The sequence below is a fragment of the Sipha flava genome, unplaced genomic scaffold (genome assembly GCF_003268045.1).
Source record: "Sipha flava isolate LNK unplaced genomic scaffold, YSA_version1 76_pilon_pilon, whole genome shotgun sequence".
Classification (NCBI taxonomy): domain Eukaryota; kingdom Metazoa; phylum Arthropoda; class Insecta; order Hemiptera; family Aphididae; genus Sipha; species Sipha flava.
Window position 1 is genome coordinate 910,667 of NW_020273616.1, and position 26,160 is coordinate 936,826.

Below are 26,160 nucleotides of genomic sequence, written 5' to 3' on the forward strand. Positions count from 1 at the left end.
GTAGTAAAGACAGAAAACCATCGATTTCCATTCACTTTAAATATCGTCTATTATAGACCTAATGTCAATATGATTAGGATAGCCGATAGGTAGTAACGCGTAGGATTTAGAGACCCCCGTCTAGGTAGATATGTCGGTGTACGGAGTTCGATACCCGCATACGGGTTGTGGTATTTTATTATAATTGTTTTCCAATTATTAGTATGTTTCATTGTTTGAATATGACGTTCTAACTATGTTTACAATGTAACCCAAATATAACTTTTTGTTATAAACATTATATTGCAGTTGCAGGTATGTTAGAAATTAACAGATTTAAAACGTTGATGATTAGGTTGCAAACACCGGACATTAGCAGTATCAGGGACATCACATTAACGCAAATTCAACATTCAAATTAATGTTGCATATTATATGGAAACATACCTTGTATGCTTATAGTACACATTATTGCACAGGGGGTTTTTTTATATTGATATAAGTGTTTATATAAGTAGAGTTCTTTGTACGTCCTAGGTATGCATACTTACGTTACACAATTATTACAAGTCTACTGAAAAATTTACAAGCGCTATTTATCACAAAAAAAAAATAAAAATAAACAAAGTTAAGCGCCAAAATCAGGTAAGCTTAGTTAAATTCGTTATGATAAAAAATGTACTTAATATTTCAATGTAATTAGTGTCAAACCAGCAAGATAACGTGTAATAAAATTGAAATATATTATACCTTTATACATAATAATAATAACCTTATTCCTAATGCTTAAATAAATACTGAAGCACCAACGCCAAAGTTAAGAAAATATGAAAATAAATATATTTTTGCTCTCCTGAAAAGTAATAAAATTGTCGCTTAACCCCTTTTTTCTTTTACCAGTCGATATATTGGCACTAATATTGGTAGATTATTGCAACTGGTGTACAATTTTGTTTTTTCTGTATAATACACTGTGAAGTAATTATGGATCAATAATATACGCTATAAAAATGTGTATTTGTTTCAAATAATTTGGAACTTTTTTAACAATAATTTATATAAAATATTATATTTTTATGTTTAAAACGTATTGCTTTTTATTCGTGGTATCTTTATTAATTCTTAATAAAATGCAATGTATATTGTAGATATTTATTTCAAGCAAATTATAATTTGATGTATATAATTATACCTAATAGCCCATAAAATATGTATCTTATAAGTTACAGTTTAGATCTATCATACAAAATTCTAAATTCTAGATATTGTATAATTTTATGCTATTTTAGTAATATTTCTAGACTTGGAGTGTTAATATTTATTTTATAAGCTCGTATAGCATGAAACGTATTTTATGTCGGGGTAAAAACTCCTACAAACCTGTTTCGATGAGCCAAATATGGAGCCGTCTTGTTAAACATGTTTTTTTACATTATGTATTATACATATTATATGTATAATACATATTATATATATATATTTTGTATGGACAGAAATAATAAAAGTATTCAGCGTTTTTTTTTTTTTTTTAGAAGTCTTATCTCTCCCAGCCTATTGTGACGCTTTGAACATGATATCTATTTTTTTTTTTCACTTTTACATTCCTTGCTGTAAAACGGTATAGCAGTGTAATTTAATTTACGCACAAGCTCATTATAATGATCAGCATCAATTTGTAAATCTTAAAAATTTTAATGTCAGCAATAGATTATTCTTTTGAAAATATGTTCTATGTTATTTACATATTAGCTCAACAAAGAGCAAAAATAACGCATGCAATACTATAAAACAAGAATTTTTCTTATTCAATTCTATTAATCAAAAATATTGTTTTTTTAGTCATTTTGATATATCGATCAGATAGATTTGTGAAACAAAGAATGTGTTTTATATGATTGTTTGATTGTATAAAATATTTATTTGTGTAGAAACTACTATTTTGAACAATGTAATTTAATATTTTAATTTATGATACTTTTTTTACGCAATAATTTAACAAAATTCTAGAAATCTTTTCGTCAAAACGCCAATTCATTGTAATAAAAAAAGTTTTGACCTCTTAACTTATTGTACCCCCGATATTTACTGGGTGAATATTATTTTTTTTTTTTAACTAATCCAGATGGATATTCAATATATTATTGAATTCCGTAGTGTTGGTATTGTGTTATAGGTTTTAATTTAAGGTGTTAAGGTAATTATTATAATTTTGACGATAGAACATTACTTTCATAGTTATACATAATTATTCATTACACTTCTTTATGGTTTACATATTTACTTTGGGGTTGGAAATGCCAATTTGCTATTTCTGTCTAACTTGGTAATTTACGTAAAATGTATTTCCAATCTGTTTAATTATCTAAATCTTTAATGATTTTAAAATTTGATTTGAATTTGCCTTGAAGTTTACTAAAGTATAATTTGAGCTTCAGCTTTCTCATATTTATGTATGTTACTTAATTTTTTGTAAAAAATGATTATAAACAGTTTTTAATTATATTTTTTAGAATTTAGTATAATAAAGTTGAATATTCAACAAATTAAATTTCAATTATATGGATTTCACAGTTACTTTTTTGTTCGACCAGCATGTTAAGTGAAAAATATACAAATATAAATAACCTATTATTAAGCATTAATAGCTAGTAGGTACCGTTGATTTTATAATATGTATTATTATATAATTTATAGTGTAAATTGTGGACTACTTTATGTGATTGATAGACAGAAATTACAAATAATGGTTTCTAATTCCTTTAACCTTAATACTAATATAATATTGCTGTCGAAGAATATATATTTAAGATATATCTTTTGGATTAAAGGAATATATATATAAAAAGAGAATATATATTTATAAGTACATACAGTGGCGCATTTAATATATACGTGCTCCGGGGCAAAATAATTTTTCGGTCCTTCCCCTTTATCAAAAAAAAAAAAACATATATATATATATATATAAATGAATTCAAAGCTAAGAAATAAAAAAATTAATTATATAATTAATATATAATATAAATCAATTATATAATTAATCAGTTGTTTTACGATATTGTATTAGATAATTTGATAGTAGTAAATATCCTAAAGTTAACCTAATTTTTTTTTTCAAAGTGAATATTTCTTTCTTAAAAAATATATATATACATATATTTAATATAGAAAACGGAATTAACACTTATTATATGCACAATGATTAACAATACATGGTTTTTTATTAGATTATATATATTATATTTATTATTAATTATATATAATAAAATAATCAATAGCTTACAATTTTTTTCTTGACTTTTGAGAAGAAAAATGTTCAATAATATCATTAATAGTTTTCGTTAAATCAGCTTAAATGTTGAGGGTTATTAATTAATTAAGACGATTTTCTCCCGTTGTTGATCTTAAATAAGTTTTGACCCTTTTTAATGTAGAAAATGATTTTTCCGTTGAACAATTACTTGAAGGTGTACATATATAGTAGCATCCTTAGAGTAATATCAATATAAGGATATACTTCAACTAAACTATTATCTTTTATAAATGCTAACATACATTGAACACTTTTAGGTACAATTTTACTCCGTTTGTAAACTTTTTAAATGTGCCCTAAAGTGAATACTGCGTTCTGTGTACCCGAGTCTTTATTATAAACATTGAACGAAAATATAATATCTTATCGAATAATAAATGTAATATACCTATTTTGCTATTTTACTATTACCTAGGTGACTAGGTACAGTATAATTTTTTTAATTTCTTATTAGATGCTCAACAATATTTTTTAAAATACTAAACAATACCGAAAAAGGTGTAAAAATTAAAAAAATCATGAATACAACAATAATAAAAGTTAGAATATTTTGCCGCTCCCAAAATTTTGCCACCCGGGGCATTTGCCCCTTTCGCCCCCCTCCTTAAATGCGCCACTGAGTACATCGTCTTGGTGTCGTCATTGGTCTTAACACCAATTATTGTCCGTAATTTATCCATAAGCTACACTCAATAAATGATTGAATCATTTATTATTTACCAACTAATAATTATATCCCTTTTCCAGAATATAAATAATATTAAAATATTTTAGAAAAAAAAATATTTTATTAAATGTTTTAGAAAAACTGCATTCCCGAGAAAAAACTTACTATTACTTCGTTCATTAACTAGATTAAATTTAACAGTCATCGATAATAGGTTTTTTATAATTTTGATTTATTATTAAAAATTATATATTATGGTTATTTTACTTATTAAATATTGGTTATATTTTATTGACCAATTTTGTGTTATTATTATGTTTACTGGAATTCGAAGCAAGTGTTTCATCATAAAATATTAATTAATTTTATTAAGTAGGTAATAGATATAATATATATATATTTTGTTGTTTTTTTTTTTTTAAAGTAAAATCTTGATTTCTACTTGAACTATTGTATTGAAGAATTCAGATTTTTGAGCACCTGGATATGAAAAATATATTATACTAGAACAATTATTATTCGACCATAATCTATGAAAGTATAGTATGTATATTATAGCAATATTATTAATTAATTCAACTTGGTTATAAATATGTTATATATTATACCGTTTTTCAACTAACCCGATCAAGTAATACGGGATGCATATTGCCCTGTATTGATCCTGTTTTTCTTTTTGTTATAATATAACTTATTTTTCATTCATATCTATAGTAAATAATTGCATTTTTTGGTTATTATTTTGACTAATTTAGCAAGTAAATCTATTGTATTATTAAAAATAAATTAAAAAGGTGCTTCCCATATTTTTTTAGAAAAATTTATCAACCTATAAAAAAACCTATGAAAATTATTATAAAAAGATGATATGTTGATTAATTTGTAATTATAACATTTTTAAACTAATTTTAATTTACATTCAAAATTATTATAATTATAAACTTACTAAAACAAATAAATCTACATTTCAACATACTATCTATTAACCATTATTAATAACTTCATCATCGTAGTATTAAATTATTAGTAAAATAATATGAAACCTTAATTGGAATCATTTTCTATTAGAGACTAAATTATTTTTGTTCATTAATTATTTATAGAGATAGGTGCATAATAACATTGTATCAACAATACCTGTAGTAATTATTAATTATGGCATAGTGAAAAATGCACTCTTTCTTTCAATATCTATTATTTTTCCGTTTAAGGTACATTCCTCTCTATTTTTTTAACATATGGTCGGGGATCATTAATTTTATTTTCGTTATTTTTAATTATTCTAGTTTCGTGATCATCACTACTCCATCTAAAGACAATGAAAAGTAATAATTTAAGCAAATACAGAGTGAATCAAAAACATTTTCAATCGTTCTTGTATACAAGATAATATAATTTGTACTAATAAAATTTTTTTAATGATTATGCCTAAATAAATTTTATATACAAGAAAAATGTTACAATATACTATTTACAAATAAGACAAAGAATTTTTAATGTTATGAAGTCAAATAAAAATAGTTAAATTATGTTTATATAGTTTATACTGCTTTTAATAACGCGTTTAAGTATTGTTAATTTATAGTTGGTTATTTACCTATGTTATTATATTATTGAACAATTTATCATTATTTTTAGCAATTATGTGATAATATTGCAGTGTATTATTGAGATTCAGAATAATGTAACCGTATTTGTGTGATGAAGTGAAAAAATAACAGCCAATAATTTTGTAAGTATATTATGGATGTATGGTGTAAATATATCTTAAGCATTAAGTGTAATTTTCCTAAATGTAAGTAGTATTTAAAAAATAATCTATGTATTCTCTAGATTTGTGGAATGGGGACGAAATACATAATATATAATTGCATTGAATAAGTAATGGCGTACGTTCACTTTCATATCAACGCCCTGTATAAGCAATAATCGGACAACTGCAATAGTAATTATAGTATAATAATAGCGCATCGTATATAAACATCGTGTAAGACGGTCGTGGGTGTACCTACGCACAAAAAAGTGTACGCAGTGGCGGAGGCAGCGTGTGTGTGTGTGTGTGTGTGTGTGTGTGTGTGTGTGTGTAAAAAAGAGTAGGGCCGAGGCGGCGGCCGCACTGTACGAACTGGTCCAGCCGGTCGTGACGGCGGTAGCGTATGCGAGCGCTGTCGATAGTGAGCGAGAACGACGACGGGGCAGACGTTTCGCCGGCCGTGGATGCCGGGCGCGCGAACACGGTGTCCCGGTCAGTTGGGTTAGGTTAAGCGAGAAAACCAGTTGGCGCGGCGCTTGCACCACTCTTCGAGCCGCGCATACGCACGCCAACCGTCACCACTGTCAGGACCACGCCGCCAGCCTAAACACACCACTACTGCGGCACTCTCTCTGCACCGCCCCGTGCGCCACACGGGATTTTCTCGCACGCCCTCGACAGACACTTCGGACTCATAAAATATAATAAACGATCATAGAGGGACCGTTCGCCGTTTTCGTAGGGATACATACGCCACGACGAGTCAATTACCACGGGTCCACGAACATTTACGTCCCTTCGTCATCGCGAAGAAACCGTTTCTTCGCGGCAACGAACGGCCGTATACAACCGTGTTCAATTTTTTTATATACCATTATACGATAAAATACATTTATATTAAAGCCGGCCCACCTCCACTACCAAGCTGCAACTGGGCACCGTACTACGCAAGGGAGAAGAAAATAAAAATATCCTGCCGTTCGCTCAACAGGTGTCTGGTAAGTACCCGCGCGTACTAAGATTGTGTGATTAGCGTGAACTCTAATAGCCGCCGTATACGGTACGCACGACGAGTGTACTGCTAGCGAAACGAACGTGCATGGCGCGTCTACCAGCCGCGGCGTGGTACCTACTGCCACTGTGCGCTACGGTTGTAGTCGTGGGAACGCTCAAGCATAAGCAACAACAGCAACAGACGAAAAGAGACAATCTGTCTTTGTGGATCGACGAGCAGCAAGTGAAAATGTACAGTGGTGAGCATTGAAAGTTTTTATAATATCACATACTTACTCATATCCATATGCGATATTACACTATTATAATCAGAAGTTCAAACGGGGGTAAATAAGGACACAATTGAGTCTCCCTATACATCTAGCACATATTAAAAAGCGTTATATTTTATTGCACAATTACAACTCTGAAAAAATACTCTAAATGGTCCACTCTACCAATCTTAGGCAATATTTAAGCCCCGAAATTCTGTACGAACCATGCCCACCTTGGTTTCTTTAGGATTAACTAGTATACTTGGCAATATGTGGACTAACAATAAATTCACTAGCCACAACTCCGTATCTAATATAAATGAGCTTTACTGCGAATAGTATTAAAAAAAAATATCACTTCTAATTGCCTTAAAAGTTATGATTTTTTTAAAATGACTTATGTTTAGCTTTTAGCTATTGCAGTTATTGTGATAGTCGCCTATTCTGAATAAGGTCTATTAAAGACCTACATAAATGTCAAGTGACTTGCGTTCAAAAACGTGTCTGACTTGATATGTAACGTTACGTATTACGTAAAGTTAACCGAATTCTTTAATAGTCTTACTATGGAAGTTTTCCTCCTTTTGTTTTGTATTAAAAAAAAAAAATGTTTACATTTCTTTTTTTTACCAACTGCAGATGAATAATTTCAAAATGTAAATCTCTCGCTGAAATAAACTATTATATAATTATATCCAGGAACTTGTTTACAATATATATAATGTTTTATTTTATATATATATATGTGTGTGTGTGTGTGTGTGTGTGTGTGTTATGTTTCAATACGTATTAAAGTTTTCGTTAATGACGATTTTTTGTATTATACTCATCATCCATGTTTGAATGTATTTTATCAACTGTGATTTTGGTGGTACTATATTTAATAATAATTAATAATTATATTAATTATTGAATAAACATGTTTAGTAATAAATAATTCAATAAGCAATAAATATTATCCAAGGACGTATGTTTAAAAGTGAATCCGTAACAATTATTTTTTTAATCCATTTTTAATTTGTTTATGTTTTACATGAATGATAATTTAAATTCCTTTATTTTTAGTTAATACATAAAAATAGTTATATAAATTGTATAACAAGGAATAGACTGATAAACTGTAAAAAAAATCTCATTGTGGATCACTAGCAATCACATGCAACTAAATATATTATACTGTAATAAATCTTAATATTTTAGGTTCAACTAATGTTTATATTAGCATTATAAGTTATAATTTATAACTATAGCACATTTCTATGGAAAAAATGAAAAAATGTATTTATAACTATTACGCTGTGATCTACAGTAGGTGCATAAAACATTTATAATTAAAAGTTATTTGTTCTAAATAAAAAGTAGTTTATACTTTTGAAAACATTTTAGGAACTGTAAATTGTTTAAAAAAAAATTTAAAATACTACTATAATTAAACAACTTAAAAACTATTAATCGTATTGTTAAAATGATTGTTTTAAATTTTTTCTTACAGTTTCGTCTAGGTATAAAAATGGATATATATATTTAAAATATTTGAAATTCACCATACATTTTTCCAATTATTTTTAATACTTTAAAATGTATTAAACAACAATTACAACAATTGTATCGTGTCAGCAAAATAAATGACTCATCGTTATATCTATAAGTATTTGGTATTTCAATTTTATAAATATTAGTCATTAGTTGTTCTATTTTGAAATTATTTGTTTTATATTCGTTTATACATATATATTATTACGTAATCAATTTGTTATTTATAAGGTATTTATTATTTAGTTTGTTAACCTATCGTAAGCAATATAAAACCTCACGATATCGTCATTATCAGATAGTAATTGTTTGATTAAAAAATATAATTGTAATACTATATAAATTTATAGTTAAGTTGAAAATGCATGTAGAAAATATAAGTGTTGTTTATGGAAGTGATTACTTTTATAAATATTTCGATACAATGTCGATATAATGAAATATTTAGTATATCAAAAATATGTATTATTTATTTACTTATTTATTTATTTATATATTAATTTATGAGTAAACCGTTTATTAATTTTCAATTTTAATTAAATTTTTTATTATTTTATTATATATCAAAAATATCATTATAATTATAATTCTTGTTTCATGCACAATTATTTTCAGGTCTTAAAATGCCAATATATGCAATTATGGAAGGTAAAGTCACTCCATATATTTTAGACAAAAATTTTGAACAGTATTTGCCCGTTATTCCATCAGAAGTAAGTGTTTTTAACTGTTTTATTTAAAACTTAAATTTCAATACTTCATATAGGTACTTTATATTATATTAAGTACCTACGTAATTTATAAACAGGTGGGTTACGTCAATTTCACATGGATGTCTGGAAACAAGAAATACTTTTATGCGTTTGACATACTGCAATCAGATGATGAAAATATACTTGAACCACCCACAGTAACTATAGAGACCAAAGGACAAATACCTAGAAGACCCAAAGGTAAAATATTTTAGCGTTTATAATGATTATTTTAGATTCAATCTATATGCCTTTATTTTTACATTTTTCTAAAATATGCATTTTATTATAAATATGAATACTTCTATTTAATTTTATAGACCTGGACTATATATTTAAAGCAGATGTTACCACAAGTTAATACGTTAAGTATAAAATATATTAGGATTAGAAAATTACGAGTTTGCTGTATTGATCTTTTAAACTTAAAATCCATGTACCACATTACTCTCGAAAAAATAATCCAGAATGACAAAAGTCGATTTATATTAGAATCAGATTATATTTTTACGGATAATTAATATAGTAAAATCAATTTTTTTTTATTAGTTAGGTTGAAGTTTTAGTGTTGTAACTTTTGCAAAAAAAGGCATAAAAATTTGGGAAAATCTCAAGTGCCTAAAACTGCAAAAATATAATTTAAGTAGGTATTTCAAAATTATAAAAAATATCTTTTACCAAATAACTAATATCGTAATTCGTTAGAATATTTGATTTCGTTAAAAATTTCATTCTATGACACTTATAAAACATTTTTGTGACTTTCTAGTATTTTTTTTTTTTAGCTATAAAGAAAATCTAATTCAAAACCTAGTCAAAATCTAATTCAATTTCAAATTTTAAGTATAAAATTGAAAATTAAATGAATTTTTGATAACTAAAATGTAATGAACTTTTGTGATTTTTATCGATTTGTGATAACTAAATACAGGGTCGTATTTAGGAATTTGACACTAAGTTCAACAATAAAAAAACGCTTCATTAAACCAGATACAAATTTCTGCGAGTTGAAAAAGATCTTTCTGATGAACAATTCGTTGCTGGTGTACACAAAATAATTTTAAATGCAATGTTAATATAAAGAAAGATTGTTTGTAAATCTTTGGATCTATCGACAGTACTCGACCGTTACCGAGTATTTGTGTGTGTGTGTGTGTGTTTCGTGACGCCGTGATTGGCGGTACATATCCTTTTTTGAGATACACTTTTTATTTTGTAAGGAAATTTCATTTCAAAAATATTAGATCATTAAATATTGAAAATATACAAAATTAGCCATCCTCTCATATTCAGCCACCCGGGACAATAGCACCCTGTAGCTCCCCCCTAAATACGGTCCTGATTAAATATTTAAACGCTCATACATTATTATATAAATTATTTTAGTGACATTTTCGAAAAAAATTAAAACTTCAATAACTCAAAAAAATATTTTGCAAATTATATCATTTACAGCAAATGGTGATATAAGAATTCAGTGAAATGTTCAAGTCTCTACAAATATTATTTTTTGAATTAGGATGAAAACGAAAATTCATTTTTTTTTTTAAATCCAATATTATGTAATCTTTACCGTTATTTTATATCATTTTTCGTCAGCTTGTCGCATTTATAAAGAAAACTATTGGAAATTTTGCAATGGCCCTATTCATAGTATTAATTAAATAATTTTTCCAATCAGGAATCTCTTATAAAGATGATGATTGGAGCAATCCTATTCAAAATCGTGTAAACAGACTAAAAAAAATTGTGTGACAAAATAATAAGCGATTATTAGTTTATATGGAGTTTGAATCTCAGTTGAAATTGAAATTTTTTTAAAGTTGTTTCTCTTTTTTTCTTAATTATTCGAAAACCGTTGAGAAATAAAAAATTACCTCTTTATTATACAAATTCTATATTTAAGCCCAGATTTCTTATATTCTACTTTTTATTTAGTGATGATTGGTCACCTTCTGGTCAAAATTGAAGAAAAAACACATAATGGTAAAACTTTAATTTTAACTTAAAACTAAAATTTAATAGGTAGATAAACACTGAATTGAAGTGTAAAAAAAATGTTAAATTCCATATTTTAACTATTTTCAATTTTATAGGTTATATATAAATGTAATAATTAATTTAGAATACTTTCAAATTTTTGATATAGTTAATTATCTAATTTAAATATAATTTTAAACATATTAGCGATATCAAATGTGGAAAAAATTAGAGAGTTAGAGTAGGTTCGAGCATTTTATGAAGAAAAATAAGGAAATATAAGGTAGTGAGATGTATCACGATGAAAATGAATGTAGAAGGGGAAAGAAGTAAAGGAAGAAATTATTGGATAGCATTGAGAGCAGGCGTGGATCTAGAAATGAAAGGGGGGTTTAGTAAAGTTAGTTATTGCCATAATTCATTGTGCATGTCGATTTGTACGGTCTTTTTTACATCTAATGTATTAAATATTTTTAGTTCCTGTATCGGATATGGTTATAATTAATGTCTAATAGGGGAGGCTTCAACCTCCCATTGTATCCATTTCTGATTGAGGGTGAAATTATGGTTAGTCGTTTATGGGGGCAAGAGATGGAAGAAATTATACATCGTGGTGGTGGCGAATGAGAGTGACGGACCCCAGATAGCTGGAAGAGAAGGTGAGAGTAAAATATGTATAGTTTAGTGTTGATATTGTTGACATTTGCTATTATAGTACTATTTTTTACTTAATAAAAATCATTAAAAAAATAAATTTATTAATATTGTATACATTTCTTTTGGTATATTTAACAATTAACAATTAATATTAATAATGTTAAGTATTCATCTACCTACATATTTTTAAACGTATGGCTAATTTTTGTATGTAATTTGTTGTCATATACATGTGAATACATACATTATGAATGAGCACATGACTCATATGTGTATATATATATTATTTAGAAATTATAGGACCTAACAGTTTTATTTATTTCAAAAGTCTGAATCGGTTATTTATTGTGGGTATATGTATTGTATTGGGATTACAATATATTTTCAAAAATTATTTGTATTTCCACCGTTTTTGTTACCATAATATGGATTTAGGTTCTAAAATACCAGTAGATATTCATAAAAATGTCAAAAGATAATATGAATACAATACATATCAAATGTTATAATAATTTATCAATGACAAGTAAAATGAAATACGTTGTTGGTATTTTACTTATATTATATAGAAAAATATTAGTAGTTAATAGTAAAATAATTAATCCAATCGAATAAAAAACACATTTCAATATTTAATAATGTCTTGTGGTCTGTTTGAAATTAATTCACTATTTTAATGCATTTCTTACGGTGGCGTGATTTTTAGCGAGGACTGATCACATAAACGCGTTAATGACATCACTATGCGGTGATAATTTGTCTCTGTGCATTGTATTCAGTGCCGCAATAACCGAGTAAGTTGCGTGTGTCAAACACACAGGCCCATGACTCTAGCTTATAATAGGGCCCAATAGCAATAATTTTAAAATATGTAGAAAGCAAGAAAATAAAACCATTTTGTAATAATAATTACTTATGGAGATTGAAAAATAATTGATTGATTTTGTCTTGTACACATTATAGTACATCAGCGTTTCTTTTACAGCCTGTATAATCGAAATTCAAAATAGTTTACAAATGCGGTACGGTTTTCCTGCAGAGTCAAGATGCGGGGGGAGGGCATTCCTTTTACTTACACATGGGCCCAAGTTAGTGTAGTTGCGGCACTGATAGTATTACCAAGTCTAATGCTTTTATTACGATTGATGAAAATATACCATTTTCATATTTTGTTGTTAGAGTCTTGTGTGTACTTCGCGAAAGTAGGAGAAAAAAGATGTCGATATTAGGTTAATCCTTAAAACAACTCTAGATTACCAAATAGGCTTTATTTGCAAAACAAAAACATAATAATATGCACTACACATTAAAAAAAAAATGTAAATGTACTAAAAATAAATTAATGGCCACATTGTGAAAATTTTATGGTTATTGTGGCGCCACTGGGCGGTCATCGTTTCCGCCAAATCTATTTCTACTTATATTATTGTGATAGCCAAGGTGGATATATATCCACCTTGGTGATAGCGTTTGAGATCCCCTTGTTTATCTGCAATTCTATCTATTATCGCGATATATATCGAAATTCGGGATAACCGAAGATATTATATTATATTATTGAAGATATATAATAGATAATTGATTTTACGTTGAATAATTTCCATGTATAGTTAGTGTTATCGGGATTGGAGTTCTGTGATCGAATATTGCAGTACTGTGATACCATAGCATTGTGAATCGTGATTATTATTCACTGAATAATATACGTATTTATTGAATATATTTATGTTTTTATATTAAATGTTTATTATTATTATCGTATGTTTGATTTATCTCATAGATAGGCTAATAAATAATTTTGACAGTATTACTATTTCAAATAAAGATATATAGAAACTGAAATATATTTTGGTATTTATATAGACAGATGTTTAGCAGCATCCTTTTCTTTAAACCTCCCTTCTACTGAAATCTTAAAAAGAAATAATATTTATCATATTTATAAAATATTATATTAAAAATCCAATTGATTTTTGATGGGATTAGGCTCAGTTGAGCGGGTCGTTGAGATGGGTTTTAAAATGTAAAAGCAATGATAAATGGTACATAACAACTAAATCCCCTTATTCAAAATCTGTTTTTATTGTGAAAAAATCTACCTGTATAATAAAAATTTACGGTAAAATTATTTAATCAAATAATATCTATATCATAAAGTATTGATTTTATAATACTTTGATTTTTTATTTATGATTGTTACACTAAAACAAATTACAATAATATTATAATTTTAATATAAAATGCTATAATACTGATTAAATATATACAAATTAAAAATAGGATTCAAGCGTATACAGTTTTTCTAGGCTGTTTTGAATGTTTGGTATTCAGTCCACTTTACAAAAATCTAATAGATAGTTGGTGAATATTTTGTTTTTCAAAAACCAACATGCAAATTACACTTAATTATACAAATAATGTATATATAAAAGGACGCAGTGCCGGATCAACGGCCGATACCGCTCTGGAACAAATAATTGTTGTCTCCTCCTCACAAAAAAAAAAAAGGTTTTAATGAGATCAAAAAAAAAAAAAAATCCTGGTTTCTATGAAAAAATTAGAAAAATTAAATTCTATTATAAAATATGTCTATATAATAATTAATCTACTTACACTAAAAAGCAAAGGTGAGCAAGTTAATGAAAATAACTCGAGTTAAGAGAACAAATGATCGATAAGTTAAAATTTAACAGTTAACAATTCATAAATTTAATTCGATAAGTTAAAAGTTAATAAGGAAAAAAATATTAACTTAACTTAGTACAAAAAAAGTTAATCTACTTTTTTAATTAGTATGTAGATCATATAAAAAGTGACTGCGTTCTTTAAAAATATCTAATTTCCTAAATTTTAATAAACAATTTTATTGAATTTTTTATCATAATATACAGCAGTGGTGCCGAAGTGTTTAAAAAATACTATGACATTGTACATCAAGGGGCCACTCCAGTGCATTTTTTAACTAGTTAACTAGGCGACACAAATGTCACCCAGTAATTATACTCTGTCGACAATATTTTAAAAGATTGGGCGAAATAATGCGAAACAAACGTGTAATACTATAATCGTACTATGGTATTATACATTGACTATTTTCAGAAAAACATTTTTTGTCGCCCAGTGAAAATTCCTTATAAAATGCACTGGGCCACTCACTACCGTATATATTTATTTATCTTTATATTTAAAATTCTTTGTACATAACATTTTGTATCCACGGCCAGAACCCAATACTCAAAAGTGGGCCCCCAACTTACAAAATCTAGTATGATAACTGATGTACAGTGTATACAATAATTTTACTATACATGATTATTTAATTTTTATATTAATATTTACGTATAAACGAAAAATTTCAAAATTTTTTTAACTTGATAGATCATTTTTAAATCAACTGTGAAAAGCTAAGTTATTTCAACTGCCAATTAAACTAGTTAAGTTAAAATATTAAAAAAAATTAACTTTTTAACTAGTTAATGCCCACTTTTTCTAAAATGTATAATTATATGTTTAGTGTCACAGAATAGTTTTTTAAAGAATTTTTTTAAATGAATGGAAAACAATCACAAAATAAAATTATGATATTAATAAATTGGTTAAAAAATATACAGATAATAAATAGTGATTTTTAATATTAACGTAAATTAAAAAAAACTAATATTGATTTTTCTTTAAATGTATTTTTTTTATGCATTTAATAGTTTCAAATTTTTAGATCAGTTCTTTCTATTTCATTTCTTCAAACAAAAAAGATTTTATGCATAAAATTGATAAACTGTACATTTTTTCTTATATTAATGACGATCTTAAATAATTTTTTTAATACCTACGTCTTAAAACAGAAAACGATCTCTTACCACTAGCAATATAGCAATATTGTGAACAAGATTTCTATAAACAAAACGCGCAAAGTTAAAAAGGAAAATATAGGATTTCGAAGTGAGCGGACTGATACTTTTGCATTAGTTCAAAACATCATGGGACAACCAAAATATATAATTTCTGATGAAAACTTATGACTAAAAAAAAAATAATTTATTCATAAGGCTCTCTGGATATCATGGTTTTGTAACTTTTTTAAAAAATGACTATTTTCAATGAAAAGATTCCCAACCCCTGATCTAGATGATAAATATAATTTTTCAATTTGTGAACGAAAAAAAAAATTGAATAACAGAAAAATAACTATTATTAAAAAAATAAAATGTATTTATTTAAAATTAGAATAATGAAATACTTTATGGTTAAGCATAGTTAAAATTATTTATTTATTAATAATTATTAAGTATTGTAATTTAGTATAATTTGTATGTTGATAGGTACCTAAATAGATGTGTTCTAACATATCTAATGATAATTATATAAATTTACGAGCGTACACGAAAAATGATTTTTGTAAATATTTAAGTTATTCAAATTGTCATAAAAAAAAAGTTCAAATTGTTTGTCTTAGAAAAGCTTAATTTAGAACATAAATCTAACTATAAGATTAAGCATGTTATTTCAATGAAAGTCTTAAGATTAGTCATGATTTCAAAAGCTTAAAAGTGATCACGAATCATAACGATTTAAATCTTTGTGTACCTACTTACGTATTTTATTATTGTTATGAATCACCTACTATGAAGTATTCATCGCATATTAGGTGTATGAAACTAGTACATTTTTATTTAATTCCATATCATAAACATATTTTAATGAAATCCTCAAGATCTAAAGAATTTTTTACGCGTACGATGCATTTGCACATAAATTATTGTGTAGACTCATTTAGGTTAGGTGTATTTATGAATTTATACATAGATAATATTTACAAGGTCAAGGTATTTCACAAGGATTTTTTAATTGTGATACCTATTTCCTGTTTTAATAAGAAATATAACTTATTTTAGGCCAAACTATTCTAATGGAAATGACAACAATAAATTATAATTTGTAATTATATAAAAAATATATTGAAATAAAATAGTTTTTAATTATTTGTAATAAGTGATCAATTATAATTATTTATCTCTTTTAATAATTTAAAAATTAGTTGATATATAAAATTATGTATTTAAATCAGTAAATATATATAAGTATTTCAATATTTGACACTGATATATACCTACATGTTTAATACGTGATTATATTTTATTAATAATTAGATATAATATATATGTATATATGGGCCATCCATTACTAGTTCATTTCATTCATATTATTAAGGTTAACAATTGACAAGTTTTCTTTAATAAAAATTGTTTTCTATGTCAAAATTCATCACTAGATGTTATTCTAGAAATAAGCAATATGGTATTAAAGTATACATATATTGTATATGTATATGTCACCAAAAATATGGACAATTCAGGTATTTTATAAAATACCTAGGCATTATGCAAAATGCCAATTTTTTTTTTAGGCAAAGTACAAAACATTTTATTTTATGCTATATTACTTTAAAACTCTTATAATTATTATATATTAATACTCATATTACAGACAAAATTTAATTTTTATCTATTATTATATTATTACTATTATATAAAAATTTCACTTAAAATACTATTTACTTATTATAACATGTTGTAGAAAAATTACATTTTGAAGTGCATGAAATGTTATTTTTAAGGCAAATACACTTTTTATTTTGACACTTGGACTTACAACACATTTTAAAAATCCTTGGTTAATTCTTGTGTATTGAATTTTTATCAACTCATTATACTGTTCATCAGATAAAAAATCAGTATTAGTTGTCAAATTTTTAAAAAAAATGTTGTAGTTTGTTATAAAAATTTGAGTTCATATAAATCGTATTCATAGTTACATCATGACGAGACACGAAAATGACGAGAAAAATTACGATATTGTAATAAAATTATTAGTACGTTCGATATTATACCTAGGAATTATTATTATAGTATGTAGTAAAATAATCTTAATCTTTATTGCGTTAAATCGTGCACGCACATTTATGATAAATGACTTATCATTGGTAATATGCGATGCCCGATTTTATTTATTTTCATCATATTGTCTAGTCTACGTATGACATAATATTATGTACATTGCCGAGTGATTTTTGGCATTTTGCAAAATACCGGATCATCTATATTGCCAGTAAACATATATATATATGATTGAAAACTAAATTAATTTGTATTAATTAGTTTTTTATATACATTGTTCATTTCAGTATTTAGGATCTTGTTACCTTGTTCGGGAAACAATTCGGGTATTGCCAGTTTCAGTATACGACTAATAATAATGAACAGGAAAGGTCGTGCTCTTCCCGATACACCATTAAAAGTGAAACTAAGAAAAGAGTGTATGGTTAGAGGTACAAGTAAAAGTACAAGTAAGAACAAATGCTTTGCCTAATCCTTCATTAATAAATAATCATATTTCTATTATTTATCTATATTTAATTAGCATTATTATTACACAATGTATTATTTTAGCTACAGTAGTATTTTAAACAAATTTAACATAAGCATAAACTGTTTCTGGATCCAAAAGTGGAACAATGACTAGTCTAAGTAATCAACATAAATGCCTACAAGGGCATCCGCTCAAATTTGTCAAGGGAGAGGTAATTGTAATAAAATATATTTTTTAAAACCTAAAAAGTTTGTTAAATAATTTAAATTGACTTATTGTGGAAATCATTTAGAGGGGTTGGAAATTTGTTCTATTTGCTTTCACATGCGGAAGCCCTTGAAAACTTAACAATTAATTAACTCTTAGAAATATTAATTTTGTATTTTTCTAACAGGAATAATTAACATATTATATAATTAATTTTCTTATAATATATATGTTTAAAAAAAAAAAAAATTTATTTCAAATTTTAAATTAAGTAAAAATATATTATTTATTATAAGATTATTGTTATAAGTGTATTCAAATGTTTGAAAATAGCAATACATAAATAACATTTACATTTTTCCACAAATTGAAATAAGCAATTCAAACTTTTAAAATCAATTAAATATAAATTAATTTAAATGATTCAAGTCAGTATTTTAATAATTACATTTTTTTTTAAATCTATTTATTATTTGGTAACTCTTTGATATTTATCCAAGTAGTTTATTTAAAACTTTTATCTGATCAGCTTTTTTGTATTTAATTTACACACATTGATTAGCTAAATAATTTACCTATTTCCTTTATTAATAGTCTTAAGGTTTTGGAAAATAATTAGGAACTGCTGATATTAATAATTATTGATTAATTGATTCATAAACAATAAAATAATGCTTACAAAAATTATGTTCAAAGGTCCAGACTCAGAATGTGATAAAAAATGTGAAAACAATGGTTGGTGCAACGCAGAAAAAATATGTCAGTGTCCAGAAGGCTACATGGGACAATACTGCAAAACTGCTTTGTGTTATCCTCAGTGTATGAATAACGGTACGTGTGTGGCACCAGGTGTTTGTCGATGTCCACTAGGTTTTCAAGGGCCACATTGTGAAGGAGGTAATCATTTTAATAAATATTTATTATTTATTCTTCCAAAAAATATAGATTTAACATTTCACTATAAACATTATATTATTTTACAAGTTAAATATTTTTACACTTTCTTTGCTACTTCTATGGCTAATTTGCATCCAGATTTTATAACATTTGTTAATACATTGTAAAATGGCGTTTGCTCAGCTCCATGATCAATACCACAGTCGTGATGTTCTTGTTCTTCATCTCTAAACTTTTTAATTATTTCAAGTAGCTTTGGATCAGATTTTGGGTCAGCCATCAATTCTCTTAATTGATCATTGTAATGATCTACGATTACTGTTTCCACCGCAACAGTGCAAGCCATAGCAGCTTTTGGACCCATAAGTGCTGTACCTATAAATTAAATGAAAATAAATCTTTTTAAATATTTTTAACAGTTATTTTTTTAAATTCAGAGTACCAGCTCCAAGAAAATAACCGGCACAATGCCATAAAGGATAGAGTAAAGATGGTCGAGTTCTGTGTTGATTTATAAGTTCTTCAAATGTACGCTTATGTTCTTTTTCTTGTTCCCACATTTTCTTAATTTTAGGGCCTACATTAGTGTTTCCTATAAATATAAGAAAATATTAAATTTGTGGCTGTAAGATTTATTTTATTTTCATACCTAATACTGCCATTTGTCCTGCATAAATACAATCAGCTCCAAGTTCTCCAGCATGATTGACTCTTAGAATACTATCTAATTTTTGGTTAGCACCATGTAAACCTCTTCGACCAATAATTTTAGATAATGTGATTGTATGTTGAAACAACTTCATTTTTTTTTAATTAAGAATCTATAACAAAAAAAAAGAAATAAAAAATCATATTTATTAATTATAATTAATATTTACATTATTTACAGGTATTTGTACAGAGAAATGTCTAAATGGTGGAAAATGTATACAAAAAGATACATGCCAATGTCCAAAAGGATTTTATGGTTTACGGTGTGAATATTGTAAGGTTTTATAATCTTAATAAAGTTTATTTTGTTATGTACAAAATTGGTATTTTTAGCTAAATGTATTATACCATGTTCAAATGGTGGCAAATGTAAAGGAGTTAACAAATGTAGATGTGTTTATGGTTTTAAAGGAGACCATTGTGAAATTGGTCAACCTATGCCACAACATTTCAACTGTAAGCGGCCATGCCGTCAGGGCTATTGTACAGCAAATGCAACCTGCAGATGTGAACAAGGATGGTCAGGGAAATTTTGTCAGAGAAGTAATTTATCGCAAAATTAGTAATCAAACGTTAAATTGTTAACTAGTTTTATTTTTAATATAGAAGTACCAAAGCCAAAACAATATAATCATAGATCAGAATATCAACATTCTCATAAAGAAGATGACGATGATGATATGGATGATATAGATTATGATGAAGTACCCAAAAGTCACCATTGATTAGCACAATACATGTAAAATTTTATATGTTTAAAAAAATATTACCTATAGAACTAATTTATCTGTGATTTGTAAAGTATAATTAAATATTGAAATGTACATTCATTAGAATTTAAACCGATGTGATTAGGTAAGTTTTTAAACACTAAAATAATCTAATGAAAATAAAGAAACTATTAAACTAGTCTAAATAACTAAAATTTGAAGTATTCTTATTATAATTCAGTGAAATACTATTAAGTTATGATTACAATATAGTATATTTCTATTAAATCAAAATTATGTTAACATTTTCATTATTGTTTATTTAGTTTGGATATATATATCTTGAAATAATTAATTAATTAGCATAGTTTTTTGTAATAAAGAAAAAATGTTAAATAAAAAATCCAAGGTGTATTTTAATTGATTCAAATTTGATTTTATGGTATAATTAATTATTGATTTACAATCATCATCTATAATCATATCTAGATGTGATCATTAATCACATCTACTTACCAATGTAGAGCATAAATTTGTGAATTTCTCAATATAATATTTTTAATATTAATTATTTATATTATTGTTATTTTATTGCTATTAATAATTGTATGATTAAAAATAGAGCTTGATTCATTCAACATGTATTAAATTGCATATATTAATGTTCATATATTTCCAAATAAATGCAATACATTTCTTCATGTATTTATTGAATGGGTAGATATTTTCTTATTATATTATATTGAAATTATTATTAAAAACCATTTGAATGATAAATTAACTGAATTAAAATAAATAAAAAACTATTATCAGATTAATTTTAAAATTGATAAAATGTCAGGCCGATCCACACCAAAAAAGCAAAACTGCGTTTAGTTAATCTAACACAGTTTTGTTAAAAATTGAACATTAGAAACTACATTGCATATGCACACTAAGAAATAGTCAAAACAAAACGTTTTTGCTTTAGAACACAATTGAAAGGTACGGTGCAAGAACCGGCTATCACCATTTTTATTCGAAATGCATGTTTTTGCATTTTCTGATAAAGAATAATTTTGTCGAAATTTGGGTGCAATAACAACTTATTAGATAAGCTAATATAGAAATGGAGATGCTTGGTTACAGTGTTCGGTGCAATAAGCGGGTATTTCCATATATACCATGTTACTGCACCAAAAAATGAACTATCTACACTGTTCATACCGCATGATATTATAAGTGATAACCACAGATAGCATAATATTTTATCAAATGTCACGTATCTATCTTATTATTCATTTACTTTACTTTTATAATAATTAACCTTTTTAACCTTCATCCGAGCGCCCTCCATCCATAGCTTCAGCGGGAGCACAATTGTAATTTACCGCCTCCGAGTTTTTTATTACTTTTTAGCTCAACGTTTCATCTTAAATATTTTAGATTGTGATAAATATTATGAAAAAAAATCTAGTACACAATATGCAATATAGTAATATAATTTATTATTCAAAATAAATATTATTAAAACTTCAAATATTGAAAAAAAAACATAACTATTAACTTTAGTAACAAACATTAATAATTGAAAAATTAAAAATATAAATAAAATAGAGTTATTAAAACATTGAACCTTAAAAAAAAAAAAAAATAATAATATAAAGTTAAACATTGAAAATGTAAAAATAAAACAAATCTGAATATCAAACAAAATCCTCATCAGAATCAACTAATTCGTCATTCTGGCAATTATCATACTTATCACTAGGGAACGGATTTATATATAATAAAAATACAGAAATATTTACATATATATGTAAGTATAATTTATAAAATATGTGCTAAAAACATCCAAATATGTGGGGGGAAAAAAGTGATTATTATTATTAAATTATCAAAATGATTTGTTGCATTGAATTATTACAATATCTTTTAAATTATCAAATGTTAAATGTCGCCTACTAGGTATCAAAATATTTTTAAAACGGCTAAATTATCGTTTCATATCAACCGATGTATTAAAAGCATATTTCAAGTGCGTACTATCAGAAGGCGATAATTCCAAATATTTAGAAGGGTGTCTGCCACTTATTATATCATTGATTGTTTTAAAATCAATATTGCCTGGAATTTTTTTCTGTAACAGCATGAATTTTCTTTTTTACATCTATTGGTCCGTTTACGAGTTTTAATCGCTGATTCAACAATTTGCATACTATTATTTGGGGACATATTTTTTATTAATAATTTTGTTAAATTATTTTTAATTAAAATTAAATTATTTTCAATGTTTCATTTAGCATAATATTTTGAGCTTTTCCAATAGCGATAGAAGTTTCTGGATCTAATTTTGAAATAATTTTTTGTATTTTCGTTCAAAGAAGACGTATGAATGATGAAATGATAAAAATATGTTTAAAAATATTTAAAAATTAGTAAAATATGTAAAAATATGTAAAATAAAAGTATCATAATTTTAATAGGAATGGTTTAAATCATAAACATTTCTTATCGAATCTTAAATATCTCGTTTTAATAAAAATATGCATTTACATATAAATCCGTTCCCTACTTATCACCTATGTGATGACTGTTTTTGACAAATGCTTCTATCACAAGAGATGCATTTTAGTCTAATGCTTAGTCATGATAATGCTGTTGGATACGTTTACAACTGAACTATGGAATATAAAAGTAATATACCTAAAAAAAAATATGAAATCAATTCTAACATTTTGTTACAATTTCCGATAGAAAAAAAAAACACTAATAGGCGCGTGTCTGGTAAACTACCGCCAACCACGGACTGCACTCGTTTAACGTTGATTGATACAACTGACCGTGAAACAATGTCTATGACGACCATTGGCGCAACTAGGTCTAAAATATTGGGGAGGGGGCTGAAGCCCTATAAATAAATATAGTCAATGTGAGCTATGAGGGGCTTCGCCCCCCCCCATACCCCCCTTGCCGCAGACACAGAACAATAATTATTAATTAAAATAAAAACAATCATAAAATATTATTACCATACTATATTATTAAAAATCATGTACCTACTTCTATGTAATATGTTTTACATAAAATATGACATAACACCACCACAATATTCCACCGTCGTCCGTCACATTTATTAGATAACAATATTATTATTAACTATGTAGGATTATAGGAATTACAAAATAAACTATAATAATAATATTTTATATTTATACAATTTACTTTTGAATAATTCTCTGCGTTATATATTCATATTATTTAGTGTGTATCTCACTATCCCATGCTTAAATTATCATTAAATTTTAAATAATCAAAAAATTTGAGAGGGCTATAATACATTTGGGGGCTAAGCCTCCCCCCCAAGTCCCCCTCTAGTTGCACCAATGATGACGATACTACCACCTAGTGTTATATTGTGTTAACTGAGAATACCCATAACTCCCGTCCTCCTCAACCCACGCCAGTAAAACTTCCAAGCTTTCTTACGAAAGAAGTGCTAAATTAATCAGTTCTAATCAGTGCCGTATTTAACAATTTTGCGCCCTAGCATAAAATACGTATGAAAAAATATAATGTATACATAATACATTACACTAGAGTTGAAAATAAACATCTCAATAATCAGTACCTTTTCTGATATAAACGTGAATTTCGGTACTATTACCGGGTATCTCCGTAATTTTTAGTTAATTTATTATTATAAATCAATAAGTTGTTTTTTTTTCCTAAACTACGTTTTAAAATATAGTTTATAATACATAGTTTTAATATTGCACAGTTTTGTATTATTTGTGGTTATATTTTCACCTCAAATTGTTGTGAAGTCAAAATATAAAAAGAAAAATTATTTTGGTGCAATAACCAAGTATCTCCATGTTTCTTTATTTTTGCGAATTAAATTATGTAATTAAAATAAACTAAAATTTAAATATGTATACTCGCATAGGTAGCTCTTCACTTAGAGAATTCAAATATGTATTTACAATATTTATAATCACATTAGAAATCAAACAATTTAGTTATTTGTTTGTCCTGAACAATTTCAAAAAGTGGAGATAGTCGGTTTTTGCACCGGATCCTTCAATTAGTCATGACTAGAGCTCAGATTTTTATTTTGTCTACTGGTGTTTTTCTTGTCTATATTATAGGTAATATACATTTTATAAAAACAAATTATTTTTGATTGACTAACACATAAATTACTAATACTGTCTATCATAGTTTTGCTCTTTTGGTGTGCGATCGGCTTAATAGTCAATACATAGGACAGAAGTGATATTTAACAATAATATAGTTTATTGTATAAAAAAGGAATTCCAGTGTTTCGCACTATTAATAATTAGAATATAGAATATCATTCGAAGGATTTATTATTCAATCGGTTATAAGTAATACGACTCATATGATTATCTTTATTTGGGGTAAGCACTAATTATTCGATTATTCCCATCGCTTTCGTCGAATCAATGTGGAATTACGCAAGATTGTACAAGAATAAAACGTCAGACTCATCGGTTATCACACGTTATAATTGTATACGTTTTCGAAATTTGGCGGGCGAAAAAAAAAAATACGTTTACCCGGTACCGGTAGATGGCAGGCTGCATGCGCACCAATGGCCGTACGTTGCGGAACAAAATGGCTGCGGTCGCGGATGAGCGACGGACGCGTGCAAAATTAGTAACCACCGAAACGTACGGGACCGGACCGCACGGCCGACTGACGAGAACTCGCCGAGAGTACGCAAACACAAACACGCACCGTCGGGCGTATTTGGACGCGGAAACCGATCGGGCACGCGCGAAGGTTTTCACCGGTATAGTGGACGGTTTTTCGCGGACGACCAGGCCGGTACTGGTGTGGGTCAACGCTTCGGAACGATCTGAAGGGGCGAGCGTGTCGCCTGCACGGCGAAGTAGCGCAAAGTGACTGGAACGGGTCGGTGCGCAGACGCGTGTTTCGACGACTACGACGACAACACTTCGACGACGACGACGTCTAATACTGCGGCGACCGTTATCTGTGCGGCACTTATATTATAATAATATACAATTATAAAATTGTATTATTATACAACGAGCGGACCCACGACACCTTCATGTATTTATAAAATATTATACAATATTGCACTTCTACGTCGTGAACGAATATATAAAAAATAAAAATAAAACGTACGTTAAAAGGTATACCGTTAAACATACGTTGTGCAATTTACCTCTCGATTAGGGCTGCCGTGTTTATACACGCTTCGAGAGTTCACCAAACGTAAACTTCCAAGACTATTTGTCGTGTACGATACCGAAACAATAATACGGTGCACGACTGGTTCGCGGGTGACGAAAGCACCGTGTCAACCGGCACGGACGTAACGAAAACGACTAGCAG

At 27.1% G+C, this 26,160-nt stretch overlaps 2 protein-coding genes across 3 annotated transcripts; one reads left to right on the plus strand and one right to left on the minus strand.

Moving 5' to 3' along the window:
- The first annotated feature begins 5,676 nt into the window (after nucleotides 1–5,676).
- Nucleotides 5,677–21,006, plus strand: LOC112692688 (protein shifted-like). 2 transcript variants are annotated; one of them, XM_025567429.1, is made up of 8 exons: nucleotides 5,677–5,691; nucleotides 5,793–6,965; nucleotides 9,129–9,226; nucleotides 9,322–9,466; nucleotides 18,084–18,245; nucleotides 19,172–19,372; nucleotides 20,262–20,357; nucleotides 20,417–20,683. In XM_025567429.1, the coding sequence occupies exons 2-8, from the start codon at nucleotides 6,812–6,814 to the stop codon at nucleotides 20,644–20,646; spliced, it is 1,086 nt and encodes a 361-aa protein (XP_025423214.1). In that variant the 5' UTR covers nucleotides 5,677–5,691; nucleotides 5,793–6,811; the 3' UTR covers nucleotides 20,647–20,683. The 2 variants fall into 2 exon arrangements, with proteins under 2 accessions (XP_025423214.1, XP_025423213.1); XM_025567428.1 differs by lacking the exon at nucleotides 5,677–5,691 and adding an exon at nucleotides 20,690–21,006 and having other exon boundaries at nucleotides 20,417–20,626.
- LOC112692689 (5-demethoxyubiquinone hydroxylase, mitochondrial) lies at nucleotides 19,429–25,444 on the minus strand. Its single transcript, XM_025567430.1, has 4 exons — nucleotides 25,356–25,444; nucleotides 20,022–20,193; nucleotides 19,815–19,964; nucleotides 19,429–19,747 (listed from the first exon to the last, which is right to left on the minus strand). The coding sequence occupies exons 2-4, from the start codon at nucleotides 20,173–20,175 to the stop codon at nucleotides 19,470–19,472; spliced, it is 582 nt and encodes a 193-aa protein (XP_025423215.1). The 5' UTR covers nucleotides 20,176–20,193; nucleotides 25,356–25,444; the 3' UTR covers nucleotides 19,429–19,469.
- Nucleotides 25,445–26,160: the final 716 nt, after the last annotated feature.

What these genes read in the sequence shown, in the direction of transcription:
- LOC112692688 (XM_025567428.1), top strand. Translation starts at nt 6,812, where the DNA reads ATGGCGCGTCTACCAGCCGCGGCGTGGTACCTACTGCCACTGTGCGCT. An exon ending in AGGGCCACATTGTGAAGGAG is followed by an intron (nt 19,373 to 20,261) that starts GTAATCATTTTA and finishes CATTATTTACAG; the next exon opens with GTATTTGTACAGAGAAATGT. An exon ending in AGGGAAATTTTGTCAGAGAA is followed by an intron (nt 20,627 to 20,689) that starts GTAATTTATCGC and finishes TTTTTAATATAG; the next exon opens with AAGTACCAAAGCCAAAACAA.
- LOC112692689 (XM_025567430.1), bottom strand. Translation starts at nt 20,175, where the DNA reads ATGAAGTTGTTTCAACATACAATCACATTATCTAAAATTATTGGTCGA. An exon ending in AGGACAAATGGCAGTATTAG is followed by an intron (nt 19,965 to 20,021) that starts GTATGAAAATAA and finishes TTATATTTATAG; the next exon opens with GAAACACTAATGTAGGCCCT. An exon ending in CGGTTATTTTCTTGGAGCTG is followed by an intron (nt 19,748 to 19,814) that starts GTACTCTGAATT and finishes TTTAATTTATAG; the next exon opens with GTACAGCACTTATGGGTCCA.